We start from the raw sequence: 15,852 nt of genomic DNA, 5'->3' as shown, positions 1-15,852 counted from the left end.
AACGATACTTAAGCACGACATTAATATGTCGAACGTTACTCGCGTGATTTAACGGCATAAGGAAAAAGGCTAACGAGTATTTTGAAGCTTGGAGACCATACCTGAGGTCCAACCATTCGAGTATATATAAGCATAGTGTGCACGCAAAGGAAGATAATATTCCCGTCTTTAGAAAGCAAATCAAACGGTAAGAGATCATAACAGAACCGCCGTCAGCAACCGAGATTCATTCAAACCCCGCAAGACCATGATAGCAACTCCTCTCATTGTTGCCCATTGCAGATGGATCAGAGGGAACAAAGACATGTCCACAGAGACTAACACAAGATATACCAATCTGATGACCAGATTACACTCCAGAAAATCCAAACCCAAAAGAGTTGGAGAATTTAGGGCCGAGGTCGGAGATGGACAGTCATTTTCCGGTACAACGCACTTTTACTCTCAAGTTGCAGAAGTGGAGGAAAGCATGAGATTACACAAGCTCAAGTTGTCTTCCCAGGGGGATTATCCAGCCAGGACCACTTGATGGAAGTGTAAAAAGAGGCACTCACACTCTGAAGTGACCGCATGGCATGAGTGACTTGAAAGGAAATCAAAGGGCTTTTACAATATAAAACAGTAACCACACATGCTTTACAAAATCAAAGTCCTTTTTCTAGCAAGGGAAATGCACTCTTGTTGCTTCCCCTCTCACCTCTGAATTTTCATTTGCAGATATGGTGGGCAATCAAAGCCCGAAGTGTCGAAACACGGGAAAGTGACAAAATCCTAACTACATGAGATGACTTCCACAACCGACAGACAACAAGCACTTCGTTGATTTTCACAACAGAACCTATTTCCTTTTCCCTTTCCGTTTCTGGCTATAGAACCTAACCTACTGTATCTACCCCGTTACAGCAGAAACAAGATTACAGGAATAAACGAGCTTAGGCAAAAAATTTCACGTGGCCAAAGGAGCATAAGGACCACTGAAGGTAAAACAAGCGCTTGAAAACATTTAGCGTCTTAAAACAAGCGCTTCCTACAATCAGCAGCACCACAGTAGCATGGCATTCTTTTCACCTTTCCATCAGGGCCAAAAACACTATCAAGCTCATAGCCATAGTCATAGGTGAGCTCCTACAAACGAAATAAGTGGAAGTTAGTCATGCCAACCAAAACTAGAACAGACCCATAATGTCAGTTTCTCGAAATTAGAAGTACCAGTGGTCCACACTTTCGACAAATCTATCAGCAAAATTTTACTAAAATAAAAGTAAATAAAGGTCTACTTCTCCTAACAATGCAGCATCTGCACAAGCACATCTTCAGTTCACGTGAATAAACAAGGCTTTCAGAGTAGCAGCCATGTGCATGCACCTATATCTTGTAAGCGCACACGGAAGTACAGACAGAGAGCTACAACTTGACACTGCTGAATATATTTAAATGAGTCTAAACAGCTACCATGTGAAGAGTGCATCACGAGACAGAACAACGAACTACCTGCAATGGTGGTATGTTGTCAGCTGCAAATAGCACCACCCTAGCCAGCTTAATGTCTTGGTGGGAACTTAATACACATTGGACAAACAAATTAGGCTCGCAGCTATGATTGATAAACCTGGCAATATTTCCAACTGAACCAGCATCGATGCAGAACTCTGGGACCTCGAATTTCTGGTCATCATGCTTGTGCATCTGATCAACTGTCTCAGAGGATGCATCTCGTGACCTCCTCTGATCATGGATAAGAAATACGAGAAACATGAAGTCACATTTCAGCTGTTCTTGACAGAAAATGCATTTGACAATGACTTGAAGTTAGCTTTCACACAGTAACATGCATTTCCTTTTTTCAACTTTCAGTCTAAGAAGACAATGCTAAGAAGCAGTGTATAGATCTTGCATAACTCTTGTCAAATTTGTGAAACAGTTAGATGAAAAAAAGTTGCCAAGCAAACTTTTGAACCATCTAGATATCTTAAATATATATCCAAAACAAAGCACTATTCTCCTGTACAAAGACCTTCATGGTAACTAACCTCCATATTGGTAGCAAAATTTCAAGACTTTCAATTTTAAGCAATGAAAGGGCTAATCGTAGATGATATGCCACCTACCACATAATACTGATGCTGATGATGAAAATACTCCGTTCATTTCCAATGCAATGTCATTTCCCATTTAAAAATGTTTAAAATTACAATGTCAAAAAACTTAAGTTAATGAAAGGAAAGAAGGTACGTGCAGATAAGATCACGATAGACCCCAACCCCATAAACAAGTAAGGTTGCATAAAATTTAACACCCTCTCTCATGTGCAAATGGGAATGAAACCATACAAATGCACACGTGCAACTGCAGATCAGGGATCTACATGCAAAATAAACTTAAAACTGACGGGACAGACTGAAACTTGACTTTTAATACTGTGTAAAAAGTCTAACCCCGAAGCTTAAGCCATAAGGCCATGATAATCCATAAGCAAGTGATGTGGATAACACTTCAGCACAATACAACAAGAATTTTAAGGGAACTTTAAATATATGACCAATCACTTTATCCCCGCGACACAAATGCCTAGCACTTATATCTTGAAGTTGAGATCCATCCATGAGATGCATACTTGATAAAATTGAAACTCTAAAACTTTGAGTACAATATTCACGGTGTAATTATCCGGTTAATGGACTGGATATTATTCAAGCAATCAAGAGCAATTAAAAAAAGGAAAAGCTTGTATCATCGCAAGTTCATACCAATCCTCAGAAATATTTAAATAGAGACAGCATATCCAAATTAATGACTTTTTTATCAATAAGGAAAAAAAAACACCAACAACTCCATCAAAAGAAAGATTTCATACCTTTTTACAATAATTCGTTATTGTTAATTGATATGGTAAAGAAAATAAAGGTATTTTAATGACTACCTGAAGACAGCTAATATTCATGGTGTAATTAAATCAAACTAGAGTAAGCTACTCAGGGTTCGGCTTGCCAAATTCTAGAATCCTACTAGCTCAATATCGATCTCGAGTTAAGTTTACGCTCAAGGATACTTAACTTGAGCAGTTGCTAAGCCCTTATCAAGTACATGTACTTGTTATATTTTTTTGACCTTAACTCTATATTTACCATCGTACCCACTCTAAAAGCTTTATCATCCTTTCTTCCCCCTATTCATTATGGAAATATTAATTAACCAGATTAATTTGGGAATTAGTAATTAATTCACCCTATCAAGAAATATGATGTACCTAAAATACATACAAAAACATCAAAATACGTTTTGCATATAGTAAATTATTCCCATACAACATTTGCATCAACATATACATGTGTTACAAATTTTTTTTCAAACTTGTGTGAAAATGAAAGTATGTAGCTTGTTTACATGTACACATTTAACTTTAATAAGTGGAATGTTGACATGAAAGGCAGAGTATCCAATGCTAACCTCCCTTCCACCAAGACCCCTCATGGTTTGCAAGCAATCAATATCAAAAATGTAGTTATTCTCAGAGGCATTTTCCATGTCTTCAGCCCTATTGAGAATACCAATGTATTCACATACCGGTGCTCCGGAAGGTATAAAGTCCCATGATCTAACAGCCCAACCCTTTCGTGGGGCTCGGAACACCTGGAATCCATGAGCAGAAGTCAATCCAAGAAAAAGAAGTGGCTCGACATGTCATTGGGAAGGATTTTATATCATTCAATCAAAATACAACCTCGAGACGATATCTTATGCCTCTCTGAGACACCCGATTCAAACAATCAGGTCCACAGCCACAGTTCGGGCCACATTCGTAAACAACATCCTTAGCTTCTATTAATCTGCAAAGCACAAAATAACCAGTAAATTCTACATTCATCCGTCCACCCACCCCAGAGAGAGAGAGAGAGAGAGAGAGAGAGAGAGAGAATAATGTACGACGACAAGTTCTGGCGTGAACTGGATTTAATAAAACCACTTCAAGAGAGAAAATGAATAAACTCAAAACAAGAAATTTCTTCAGGCATCACACCCAAAATTTTGTTCACATCACTCCTAGGATTTCTTTGGATCACACAATTCCAGAAAAGAAAGACTTGCTAGATTCATTAAATTGTCAAATCTATTAAATAGAAAGAATTAAAACCGTATACATAGACTCTTCTGAAAATCCTATTCCCAAGTCAAATAGTCTCAGATAAAAACATAAATCTGACTTAAAAAGTAAAAAAGAAACTCCACTCTAAATAAATAAATAAAAAACATAGAAACTTTCTAAAATCCTAACAGATAAGAGTCAAGACCTCTAATTAAATTTAGAGAAGAATCCTCATCAAACTAGGACACTTATTCGAGATAAGAATTGATGTGATCTTCCATCCCCACCAAAGCTCAACAATAATCGAAACTTAGAAACAAATAGAGACTTGATCAATCTTGTGGATTGCACGTCATTCTCCCCAGTTGGACAAAACTAGTCTCAAGGTTTGAAATAGTGAACAATTGGATCTAGCAATTTCATCCTAATCATCCTATGCTCCAAAATTGAAGCCAAATAACATTCACTCTTTACTCAGAGCATACTCTAAGACTTGTGGAATAATATCCTTGTTTGAATGCTTCAACTTGGATGGCATCAACAAAATCAATATCCTTAACTATGCTTGCGGGATTTCCGCCATTATCTGATTCTTTCTTCTTCTGCCCAAAATGCACTTTCATTGAACATCGATAAGCAGCAATGCCTAGTTCTCCCAACAAAAACCAGGCAGGATTCAAGCTGACTTACATGCTTGATTCATCAACATCCTTAATCTTCTCGTGACTACTTAAAGTGTTATGTAACTCAAGATCTTCATCCTTAACCATGGAATTTTCTAACATTGAAGATTTAGGCCACTTTCAGAATTTTCAAATTCACAAGGGACTTTGTCAACGGTCATTCCGTTTGGTTGCACTCCTATAGCAAGGACAAACTTCCTTACTTGTTCAGAAAGCTAATCAATTCCACCCTTCCGTTGCTAAAAGAGCTCATATATTATGAGTGTGAGTCTTGTATTTGCATTCTGATGATCCTTAAGCAAAGTGTCAAACTTGGAGTTCAATTCACCAAACTTGGAGTTCAACGCAGTGTTGTTCACCATTGTGGGAGAAGAATTACAAATCATAGCTTATAGAAACCCAGCTCCACAGCCAAACTTAAGTAGGACCAAGAATCCTAACTAGTGAGCCTGATTTAATACAAAATTGAAGAAAAAACACGACAAATGATAACTCAAAACAAGTAAATTCCTTTAAACGCCACATCCAAAGCTTCTTAAATATCACATGTGGGGTTTCTATAGCATTACGTTAAGAAGAATCTCATGACAATATTCCAAAGCATAGACTTGACAAAATACAATAATTCATCAACTTTGTAGATAGAAAGAACTACAACTGTATATGTACTCTTTTGAAAATCTTACTCCCAGTTAATTACTTATAACAGAAATAAGAAACATAATATCAAACTCCAAGACTCAAAGGCCAATTTGATTATGCAAATCAAGAAACATAAAGTCATTTACGAAAGATATTTATTTACTGACAAAAAAACTCGCATGAGTTGGGCCACATCAAGAGAAGGATGATTGTTAGCTGATAAGCCAAAAAAGAAAGAAACACTAAGAAATCACACCATCGAAAAACCGAGACAGCAATTCACATTGTTGCCGCCGAGCTCAGCTTCCTCACACATTAGGATCTTGATATACATCACACTTAAACCAAGGAGTCTCTCAGTTTATGACAAGTGATAAACTTGAGGTATTAACCAACAAGCACCATATCTGCAGGGGATCTTCTCTCAATTGACAAGCAAGAGAACTGTATTTGGTCATACGAACTATAGTACATTAATGGAGTCGACCCATCATCATAATTAAATTATTCAATTATCCTCACCTGCCACCGTCTCGCCGCACATATGGAAAGTCAGAACCATTCAATTTAGCACAAGAACAGATCCTTGGATCAATGCAACCTCCTCGGCACTTGCAACCTGTGGAAGCTGAGGGAAGAATTATATTCTTTGCAACTTGAATAGTCTTGACATACTTGAATCCTGAAATATAAGAATCCAACATCAAAGCTAGTTCATATTGGTAGTCAATTTATACCCAAAGTGCAATTGAATTGTAAGATATTCAAATCGTGTGATTAACTCCTGATGCTTGTATACATTGTGCAAACAAATATCTCTATCAGCTCTGTCCACTTTAGGCTAAAGGAAAAACCCTCCATGGCTTATTTCATTATCCTCTCTCCTACGTGGTTGTGAGGCACTATCAGTGCAAGTACAAAATTAACGCCATTCTGGGAACGTAGCCTACATCCGCCAATGTTTATGTCACTCGCCGCCATGCAGCGCAGGCACCCTGTTGCCTCCGCCACCATCTCTGACTAGTATCTCTCGGATCTCTCTTCTTCCAATCTCTCTGATCCGATCTCAAAAGGCATGCAGAACAACCAAATCCCTAGCAGGGTTTGCTCTCTCTCAATAAAAGTTGTATTCGTAAGACAACCCACTACCGACAGGACATGCTACAACTATATGACACGCCGATCAATTTCACCTGAGTTAACCTTCATCCAAAGAATAAGACGTAACACAACCCCATGGCATGCTATCAACTAGTACTACTCCAACAGATTTGACTATTCATAGCTTCCATACTTAAATGCACAAGAATGTTTTAATTACTTGCCTGAAGGTGGAACAGGAGGATCGTCCACTAAATTTGTAGCCGGTATAGGAATATCCTCCGTGCCCCCTGTGATATCCTCGCATACCAATCTTATACAACAAATACAGTGAGATATTTTTTAAATTTTCGTTATAAAAGATTCTTTTCCCCATTTTAGAGTTTATAAGTATCATACCCACGTATTTCTGACACAGAGTTAGGAACGCGACCGTATACAAACTGAACCTGCCATTGGGGAGACAAACAATTAAAAAAGAGATCAATCAATTTACAACCATGTTGACAGTAATTACATGGTAATTAAGTATAAATACTGAACATGAACCATAAACACTAATAGTTGTTTTATCCATGAATTGGAACTTGCATTCATAGAGTGGATGCCACCTCTCGAAAACAGAAAGGGAGGCTTCAGCACAAACCAAGACTTGGGTACAACCTGAATAGAATGTAATTCCAAACTGATTTCCCCACTAGAAGTACTTATTTTGATAAGCAAAAAAGGTCGCAACTAAATAAATATTAAAACTACAAAACCTCCCTCCCTCCTTCCCTCAGCAGGTCCCATTCTGCATTCAGTTTTTGCCTTACGTGCGTTGAACAAAATCTTTAGGTCATTTTCCATCCTCTCCTTCGGCTAAGGCGCATTTTCTTCTGGTTGTTCTCTTATGTTTGAGATAGTTGAATGATTCTGACCTATTTTACACAAATCTATCACTACCTCCTAATCTGAAGTTACCAAATCTCTCTCATCTTGGAAGTGTGCTTCTTTTGCACTTTTTTCCTCGGTCATCTTTCAATCTTTCCCCTTAGGTCTGTCTTTGACTACACAAATTATTTTTGTTTCCAAGGTATTCAAGCCTATTTATAAAAATCAACAAGCAAGTTTATCTTATATATGTTCCTCCTCTAAAAAAACTTTCTTCAAAAGTTAGCCAGGATATATACAGAGAACTACACGAGCATAAATTTTTGAAAATGGCAATTACACATCATAAATGTAATAAATGTTCAAGAAGATTAAAACCCACAGAAACTATTCTGCAGACAAGTACCCTTCACATTGGCCATGTCATCATCTAGAATCACTTAAACCACTGCATGGGTTTTTACTGATGATATGTATAATTAACTTAATTTTAACGCATTTCTTGCTACTGATTGGACAAGTATTTTTTAATCAACCTCAACAACATGTTCAGGTTTAAAGAAACAATGAAACGTACTAGCTAATACCAGGCAATCAAATAGAAGATTCTTACTGAGGTTTTTGTATTTTCCCCTTTTTGGGTGGTCAATGTACTCTTACATGATCAGAAGAATAATATATGTTATAGTACTTCTTTCCATCCTTCACATGATTCGCACCTTTGTAATGCTTACTTATTTTCATTGTTGCGATGCAATAGACTTCTTAAAGCTCTTATTTTGCACGTGTTTCTTTTTGTTTTACTTTTCACGAGAGTCACCGTGCCTTTAATGCCCAATATTATGCAGGCACTGCTTCGCTTTGCCTAAAGGCCTTAGAAATTCTCCCACCATCAAAAAATGGAAGGAAGCAGATAATCCAAAATATACATTTACATGGATGTATGAAGTAGGCTCAATGACTGATACTAAACAAGCTCAAACAATCGAATATAAGACAATCACAGACCTGATTAGTAGTCAACATGGGCTGCCCTGGCATCCTCCTTAACCGAAATTTGAAGACAGTATATCCAGATAAACCCTTCTCCGCCCAGTACTTAACAACCTATAGAGCAGAAAAAAATAAAATGTGCTTGTAGACATCATATATCTACACAATTTCAATGCATTGTGCGCCTTCTAAACTGATTTCACAGTTCATAAAGCATTGCGTGTGCACATGCATGCTGGTGCATGTGAAAATGGACCAGCATGTTTCCTTTTGTAAAGAAATAATATTTGAAAAAGTTTGAGGCGATGAAGATTTGACGTTCCACAGCAGAAACTATCTGACTAGCAAATAATGGAACCTCTTTCACTGAACAGTCTTGGTACCTTATACAGTCCATCATATGTATAAAGTTTGCCACAGTAGCTGCTTCTAGATTCATGACCACGTACCACTCTGACTGGCACATTTTGGTCAACGCAATTCTGCAATAGCAAATGTTGACCATAAATTACTCCAATTTTTATCAGATGCCAATAAGAGATTTATTTTACTTGCCCAGGAAAAGAAGTTTCTAAGAAGAGACTTAAAGAGGACATTCGAACCCACCCTTAACAATTATGGAAACGAAGAGAATCAGGTTTCATATTTGACATCTCAAATCATATTGAAAGGACAATAAGATGGTATAAACGATGCCATCCTTATCAAGGAAAAGATGAAAATCGGAAATCGTAGCATTTATATAACATCACAAAACCATTGATATGATCATATTGTAAATAAGACAATCGACATGATATGAACTAAAAACATCAGTGTGCAGGCAAATTAACCTACAATGAGTCAAACAGATAAAAGAGGATTAGAGCCTCATCTTATAGTAATTAGCCTCAATGTAAACGTTCCACAAGCTACAAATAAAGAAAAGGAAAGGAAAAACAGTTTGGAAATGAAGCTCCTAGCAAGGGCAAGCATTTCAGAAAGGAAAAGAAAGAGATACTGGAGACAGAATGATCTGCATACCTTTAGAGCCAAATTACCACGCTCTAATACTTGATCCCGAATCTGACGCTTATCACCGGTAAGATTGTGCCCACCTTGACCAGTATATACAACGTCATCAGCATTATCCTGATCATCCTCGTACATTCCGGACAGAACTATTGCCACAGCAACGGGGAATGTGTAATTACTGTATTCCTGCAACAAACTCACATAACCACCGGCTTCATTTTTTGTGCACTTCAAAGCAGTTTCAACACATCTACCAAGAAGCAAATAATGTGTTTGAAAAACAAAAGCTCCCGAGGCAACAAGTCATAAAATATAAAGTAGTATTGCAAAAATAAAAGCTTGAATAGAGCAAGAGTTCTCTCAGTAGACAGTTTACTTATTAACAGGGCTTGTCAAATAATTCATAACTATACACGGTATTCAATGACAACCAAGAACCAAAGAATCGCACTGTAACTGTCCCACAATTCTAACAACGAAAGAAATTCAACAGATAATCTACCAAGCAAGAAGTAGATGCATAGAATCCATAATTACAGACTAGTACGGTCAATTTTGACAAGGCCGCCCATCTTCACTCTCCCCATCACCAAAACATATATAGTAGGAAGATGTGCCACAAATGGCATTTGTATGAAGACTTAGAGGACCAAGAGTTATTCAAAGTCTTTATAGGGTGTTCCAGAAAAATTGCACTTATTGAACTTGAAATAAGGCTCATTGGAGAATAAGGCTCATTGAGGAATGACTTTTCACAAAACCTCTTCAATGTGCTAAAATATCAATCGTTGCTGTCATAATCTTTCTCTCACCACTGCCTTATGGCATCATTTTCTATAGCAACAAGAGCTTCCCGGCAACCCTAACTTAATTCGCTTAGAGAGGTAGGCCAGTTATCATTATCCCTTCTCCCTCTAATGCTTTTACAGACATAAATTTCTCTTGACAAGTCCCTTTCCATTCCGCACCCCAATTACTCAAAGATACTCCATAGCTAACATCCAAAGGATACTTGAACCCTAAAATTTTTATCAATCAATTATATTGAAGCCAACTAAATTGCTGTTTAAGCCCTTTTGGATAATATTATTAAATCAGATGTTGTTACTAGTGACAATCGAGCACAATTTTTTTTTTCCAACAGCAAACCTTCCATCACATAAAATGAGCAACCTGGATGACGTCAAGGACACCTCATGGAGAGGAGGGAAAATTCAAAATTGGGCGCCTTCTCCCCTCTTTTTCTTCACCTCCCTCTGTCCCAAAAATAAGCTGAATGATCTTGAAGTTTACAAATCTCAAGAGGAGATGATAATAGGTTGGGTGCAACAGTGAGAGAATTGAGGTAACTAACCCAACTAGCGGGAGGAGGTTTTTTTTGTTTGCCTTTTTGATTTCCTTCGGATAGATGAGATCTAGTAAGTTACAACTCCAAAACAAAAGCTAGAACATGCACCTTCTGCACCACTGGATCAAGTGTGCATTGGGAGGGGGAACTCAACCTCCCCCAGTTTTTTTCTTCTATTTAAAGTTATATTTGGCAAGAGAATTAACTAGTGCTTCCGATTGTAAAAGCCAAGAAGGTCATCCACCCTCCTTGACATTTCTTTTTGTCATTTGGCTAAACTATTATAGTATGTCAACAAAATCTGAAAAGCACAAAATACAAGAGAAAAAAAGAAGTACTTGATTTATGATCCGAAAGACTAATTAAAAGAAGAACTAAATTACTCAGGGTATGCATATCTACACTTAACAAGGTGATTTTTCCTACATTTTATTTTCCCTCCAGGAATTGAAAAAGGAAAGAAATGTTTTAAGTTTTAAAAACTGTGAAAGAATTATATGTGATTCTGTATATCAATCGTTGTGTATTTTGAAAAGTTTCGGGTCTTACCCAATAAATAGAAGTCAAATGATGAGAGTTGCAAAATTTATATGAAGTAAAAGATAAAAATAACCGTAACTACAAACAGACCCCATCCTAGTATCTTTATAATCAATTCAGTATTGGAGAGGGTAATGTTAGTATTATCCAATATAAGGCATAGTCAGTTATGACTTAAAAATCAAGTCTCTCAAATACTGCACTAAACTACTGCTTAAGTGAAAAGGCCATTGCCAAAAGCCAACACCACACCGACCACTGCCTAAGTCATCGCGCTAAAATGTGATTTCAATAATTGATGTACCTCATTAAATGCTGGCACTAAGAGCACTTACTAATGGCAAAAGTTCCAATAAGCAAAAAACTTACCCCAACCTTAACCATGGAGAACCAAAAAGATATATATGTTCAAACAAACAGTGCGGAGAAAAGAGAGCTGGAGAATCCCCTCTTAATAATCAATTCACTATTCAAAATTCGAAAAGTAAACACTCCTCATTCAATCGACTAATAGACCCAAAGACAATTACCGAAATTTAATGAAATTTATGATTCCAGCTCTTCAAAAGACCAATAGAAGGGAATAAACAGTCATTACCTTTCTATATGCTTGGCCCATATAGTCGATACCATTCAACCAATGACTATGAAATCCTACGACAACCATTTCAGCTCGTGAAAAGAACTGATGGCCAACATTAATACCTGACATTCAAAGCAACATACAAAACTCACAGAAGTTTATTGCGTATATTCATGTCAAGATCATATATATAGATCCCAACTATCGTAAAACTTAAAAGTCCTAACCAAGACCAAAATCATCATTGAGTAAACATAACAATGCAAACCACCTACCCGGAATATTACCGAACCTTTTCTTAGGATGTAACACACAATTGGTCTCCATCATCTGAGATTAGAAAATGAATGAGTGAGTCACATTGTTACAACACACGACCACAATCTTCTTTTTTCCAAAAAATAAGGATAAGCAATGCAAGAGCAGCAAGCTTGAGAGGGATCCAAGACATTAGAGAAGAAATCATATCGCGTGAACACCGGGAGCTACAATTGTCAGAAAAATTGAAGTACTATGAAAGAATCAAAGCATGCACAGTTACTTCTGACTTCTACTTATGATTCTTCTTTCAAAATTAAATATACATATATACATTACTTAAGTTGTGAAAAACAATACATAATTCCACTTGTCATTTTTTGAAATGTTTCAAGTGCTCTGAATTAAATAGAAGTCAAAGTGTGATCCGCATAATTTACAAAAAGTCAGAAATTAAAAGTAGAAGTAACCACTGATAGACCCTATGAAAAAATACGATCATGTCGACGTGCCTTGGATATTGCCTTCAAATCAGGCCTCATGGCTAATTTCTTGGTTTCTCCTTCTGTTGAATTTCCTTTCTGCATCATTCTTGGAGAGATGTCCAATAAGTATCAAAACAACTACATATAAGATGATATCACTTATCACCACAAAGCAAGAAGTGCTTTTGTTCAGCATTTATATTCTACAATGGGGATAACACCACAAGAAAAACGGTTCCAAAAAAAATGACAACAAAGCATTTCACTAACAAGAGAGGAAAGATCAATTTCCAATTTGATAGAAGAAATAATCAGGAACTTGATACAGAATGGTAGAAAAAATTTACTCATGGAAAAATGTGAGATAAGTAGACCTAGAATTTCAAAATACATTATTCAGCCTAACTGCGTGTGATGCAGGATATCTATGCACTGCCAAGACTTAAAAAATATGAGTATAGTAAGAACAACATAGATATGTACGTGTGCACAGTACATGTAGCTAGCACATAAGTAATGTTGTGAAGCTGTGACAATCATTATCCAAAGCAAGAATGCTAAAGAAGTAAAGGACCAGAACTAGATATCACCGATACTCAGTTTATGCCACACAGGAGCGCTGATACAAAAGGCGGTAACACCTTCAGCTTTGTTTAAAAAGAACATAAAGCTATCCTCAACAGGGAGCATGATGTAATTAAAAACCCAGAAAAACTCATGCGGTCCAATATAGTTCAGGCACTACAATCCTTGTAGAATCAAAGAGATAAAAGGAAACTGCCTAAACAACATATCAGGAGTTGAAATGAACAGGAATCCGACAAAAGTGCCGCAGCTATAACATGATACGAGACTACAAAGAAAATGATGAAGAGGACACTGACCTTGGAGTTAGATTTAGATTGCTTTGAACCTTTTTGTTGTTCCTAATCAAGAGAAGATGAGGTCATATAAACACGTAATGACATCTCATTCTATAAATTTTCACATAAATGACAATGGCAAAAACCATGGTCGAGTCGTTCATCAATAGAACCTAGCCCACACACCACGGAGGCGACAACAGTCTCAAAATGGAAATCGGTGAAGCGGACACTAACCTTAGATTTGGATTTGGATTTAGGTTTCTGCGACCCTTTTGAGCTTTCCGCTTTCTCTTTGTTACATCGTTTCTCCTCTTCCTGATAGCCATTGGGCAGACAATGTCATTTAAAGCAAGAACACCGAAGTGGGCCGAGTGAAAAGATGAGTACATAGCTACGGCCGAGTCGTCCAAAAAGAAGGAAGCAATCGAAAACTGACCTGAACAAAGTGAAGATAATGCTTGTTGAACAACCTAAGAGTCTCCTTGACCTTGGCAAAGTCACTCTTCTCCACCATACTCGCCCCATTATCGCCACCGCCCGCGACCTGGCTTTCCCTTTCCGCGCCCGAACCCGCATTCGCCGCCTCGACGCCGACGACGACGACGACGACGCCGCCGTTCTCCCTACCCTCGACGGTCTCCGCCGCGGTCTCCTCGACCTTCGGGCCCTCCTCCTCCTCCTCCTCCTCTCTCGCGCTCTCCCCTCCCGACCTCCTCCTACCTCCCACATTGCGCCTCTTGCCGGCGGCCGGGGCCTCGTCGCTGTTGTCCAGGAGCTCCACCCTCCGACGCACCAGGAGCTCCTTCTCGGCCCTCTGCTTCGTCTGGATCCTCGCGCTGCACCGCCTCTGCGTCCCCGGCCTCGGCGAATCATCGCGCTCCCGCTCCGGCTCTCCCTTCGGCTCCGCCTCGCCCTTCTCGTTCTCCTTCTCCTTCTCCTTCGCGCGGTCGCCGGCCCCCTCCTTCTTGCCCTCGCCCCCCGTCGCGGGGCTCTTGCCGCGGCCGGCGCCCGAGGCGACGACCCCGGAGCCGCCGTTGCCCTCCAGCTCGTCGCCCGACAGCGAGCCCATGCACTGAAGCGACGGGGCCACCATCGCTCCCTGAAATCAGGCTTTTTCCCCGGAAAGCGAGAATCGAGACGGGGGAGGCACCGGGAAATGCGCAATGCTCGCGGACCGAAATCGCAGGGGGCTCGCTGCGGAGGAGCGCGAGGAGGAGGAGCGCGAGGAGGAGAAGAGGAAGAGAGAAGAAGGAGAAGGGATTGCTCTTCGCTGCAGCAGCTGCTTCTTCTTCTCCTTCTTCTCCTTCTTCTTCTTCTTCTTCCTCCTTTTGCTGCTTCGTTCCTGAAGCGCTAATCTCGAGAGGAAATGGTGCGAAATGGACAGCGTTGATCTGGTGAGCCAGCGAGCGAGCACTGGCGCGATGTTCCTTTCCTCCTGCTTTTTCTTCCTTTTTTTCTTTTTTTGCAATTTTGGAGGATTAAATCGGAATCGGAGAAAAACATGAAAATCGAGCGACTTTCTTTTTCTCTCTTTTTTCTTTTTATTGATTTTCTGCTTTTTTGTTTTTGCTCGTTTAATTCCCGCTTTCGCGTTTCGCCTCCCTCCCTCCCCTCCCATTTTCCGTGAGGCGCGGGCCGGGGGAAGGGCCGCGATTCTCTGCGCCCGGGCGTAGGACATGGGGAGGGAGGGGGTGCCAGTGCCACGGCCGTGGCTTGATCGAAAGGGGTTCGAAATCAGAACCGTCGAGACCCTTGACTTTATCAGGGGGGGTGGGGGTTACCGGACGGAACGAAGGGCCCCGATGCGGGTCGCGGTCGCGGGCGTAGGTGAGACCCGCGCGGCGGGGAAGCGCAGCCCCGGCACACGCCGGTCGTGCCCCTGTCCAAATTCGGCCTTTGCGTTCGGGCATTTTCGCAGCGGGTGCAGGACGCGCGCCCAGGTACGGAGGTGGGCGTTTTCGTAAATTCGGGAGCTCCTTTTCTCTAAATGGGATTTGATAAAACTCGGGGGTCTCGTCTTCGTCTTCGTCTTCTGCTGCAAAATGTCTTCCGGTCATTTATTAGTGGGGGATGTATTACTTCGAGAACGTTTCAATTTTCAAGACGGTAAATCGGCGCGCGCACCGAGAGGAGAACAAAATATACCGAAAACTGGAAACCCTTCTTTAATTAATTACTTTTGCCCCGGCTGGTGTTCACTGGGCACTCGTTAACAAAACCCTAATGACATATGCTCGATCTATAAATTGGAAGAAAGGTTAGCGTCTCGAGCGCCGATGGCCGAACGGGCAAGAGGGGGGGTTGGTTGCCTCCTGCTTTTGATGATTGGGGAGTATGTGACGCGCTAGCACGCTTTTTCCTCAAGCATCCTGTGGTATTGCT

The 15,852-nt window shown here is 39.8% G+C and overlaps 1 protein-coding gene across 2 annotated transcripts; it reads right to left on the bottom strand.

Annotated features, from left to right (window-relative positions):
• Positions 1–635: 635 nt before the first annotated feature.
• Positions 636–14,800, bottom strand: LOC115681900 (histone-lysine N-methyltransferase, H3 lysine-9 specific SUVH4). 2 transcript variants are annotated; one of them, XM_030606001.2, is made up of 16 exons: positions 13,907–14,800; positions 13,705–13,785; positions 13,489–13,530; positions 12,632–12,700; positions 12,137–12,191; positions 11,877–11,983; positions 9,400–9,576; positions 8,760–8,858; positions 8,392–8,490; positions 6,910–6,959; positions 6,735–6,823; positions 5,932–6,091; positions 3,722–3,827; positions 3,448–3,630; positions 1,492–1,725; positions 636–1,125 (listed from the first exon to the last, which is right to left on the bottom strand). In XM_030606001.2, the coding sequence occupies exons 1-16, from the start codon at positions 14,561–14,563 to the stop codon at positions 1,012–1,014; spliced, it is 2,322 nt and encodes a 773-aa protein (XP_030461861.1). In that variant the 5' UTR covers positions 14,564–14,800; the 3' UTR covers positions 636–1,011. The 2 variants fall into 2 exon arrangements, with proteins under 2 accessions (XP_030461861.1, XP_056164886.1); XM_056308911.1 differs by lacking the exon at positions 13,907–14,800 and having other exon boundaries at positions 12,632–12,742.
• Between the last annotated feature and the right edge of the window lie 1,052 nt (positions 14,801–15,852).

This window comes from Syzygium oleosum, unplaced genomic scaffold, assembly GCF_021117445.2.
Source record: "Syzygium oleosum isolate NSW1041296 unplaced genomic scaffold, Sole_v2.1 Sole_v2.02, whole genome shotgun sequence".
NCBI classification, from domain to species: domain Eukaryota; kingdom Viridiplantae; phylum Streptophyta; class Magnoliopsida; order Myrtales; family Myrtaceae; genus Syzygium; species Syzygium oleosum.
This window is presented reverse-complemented; position numbering and strand designations above follow the sequence as displayed.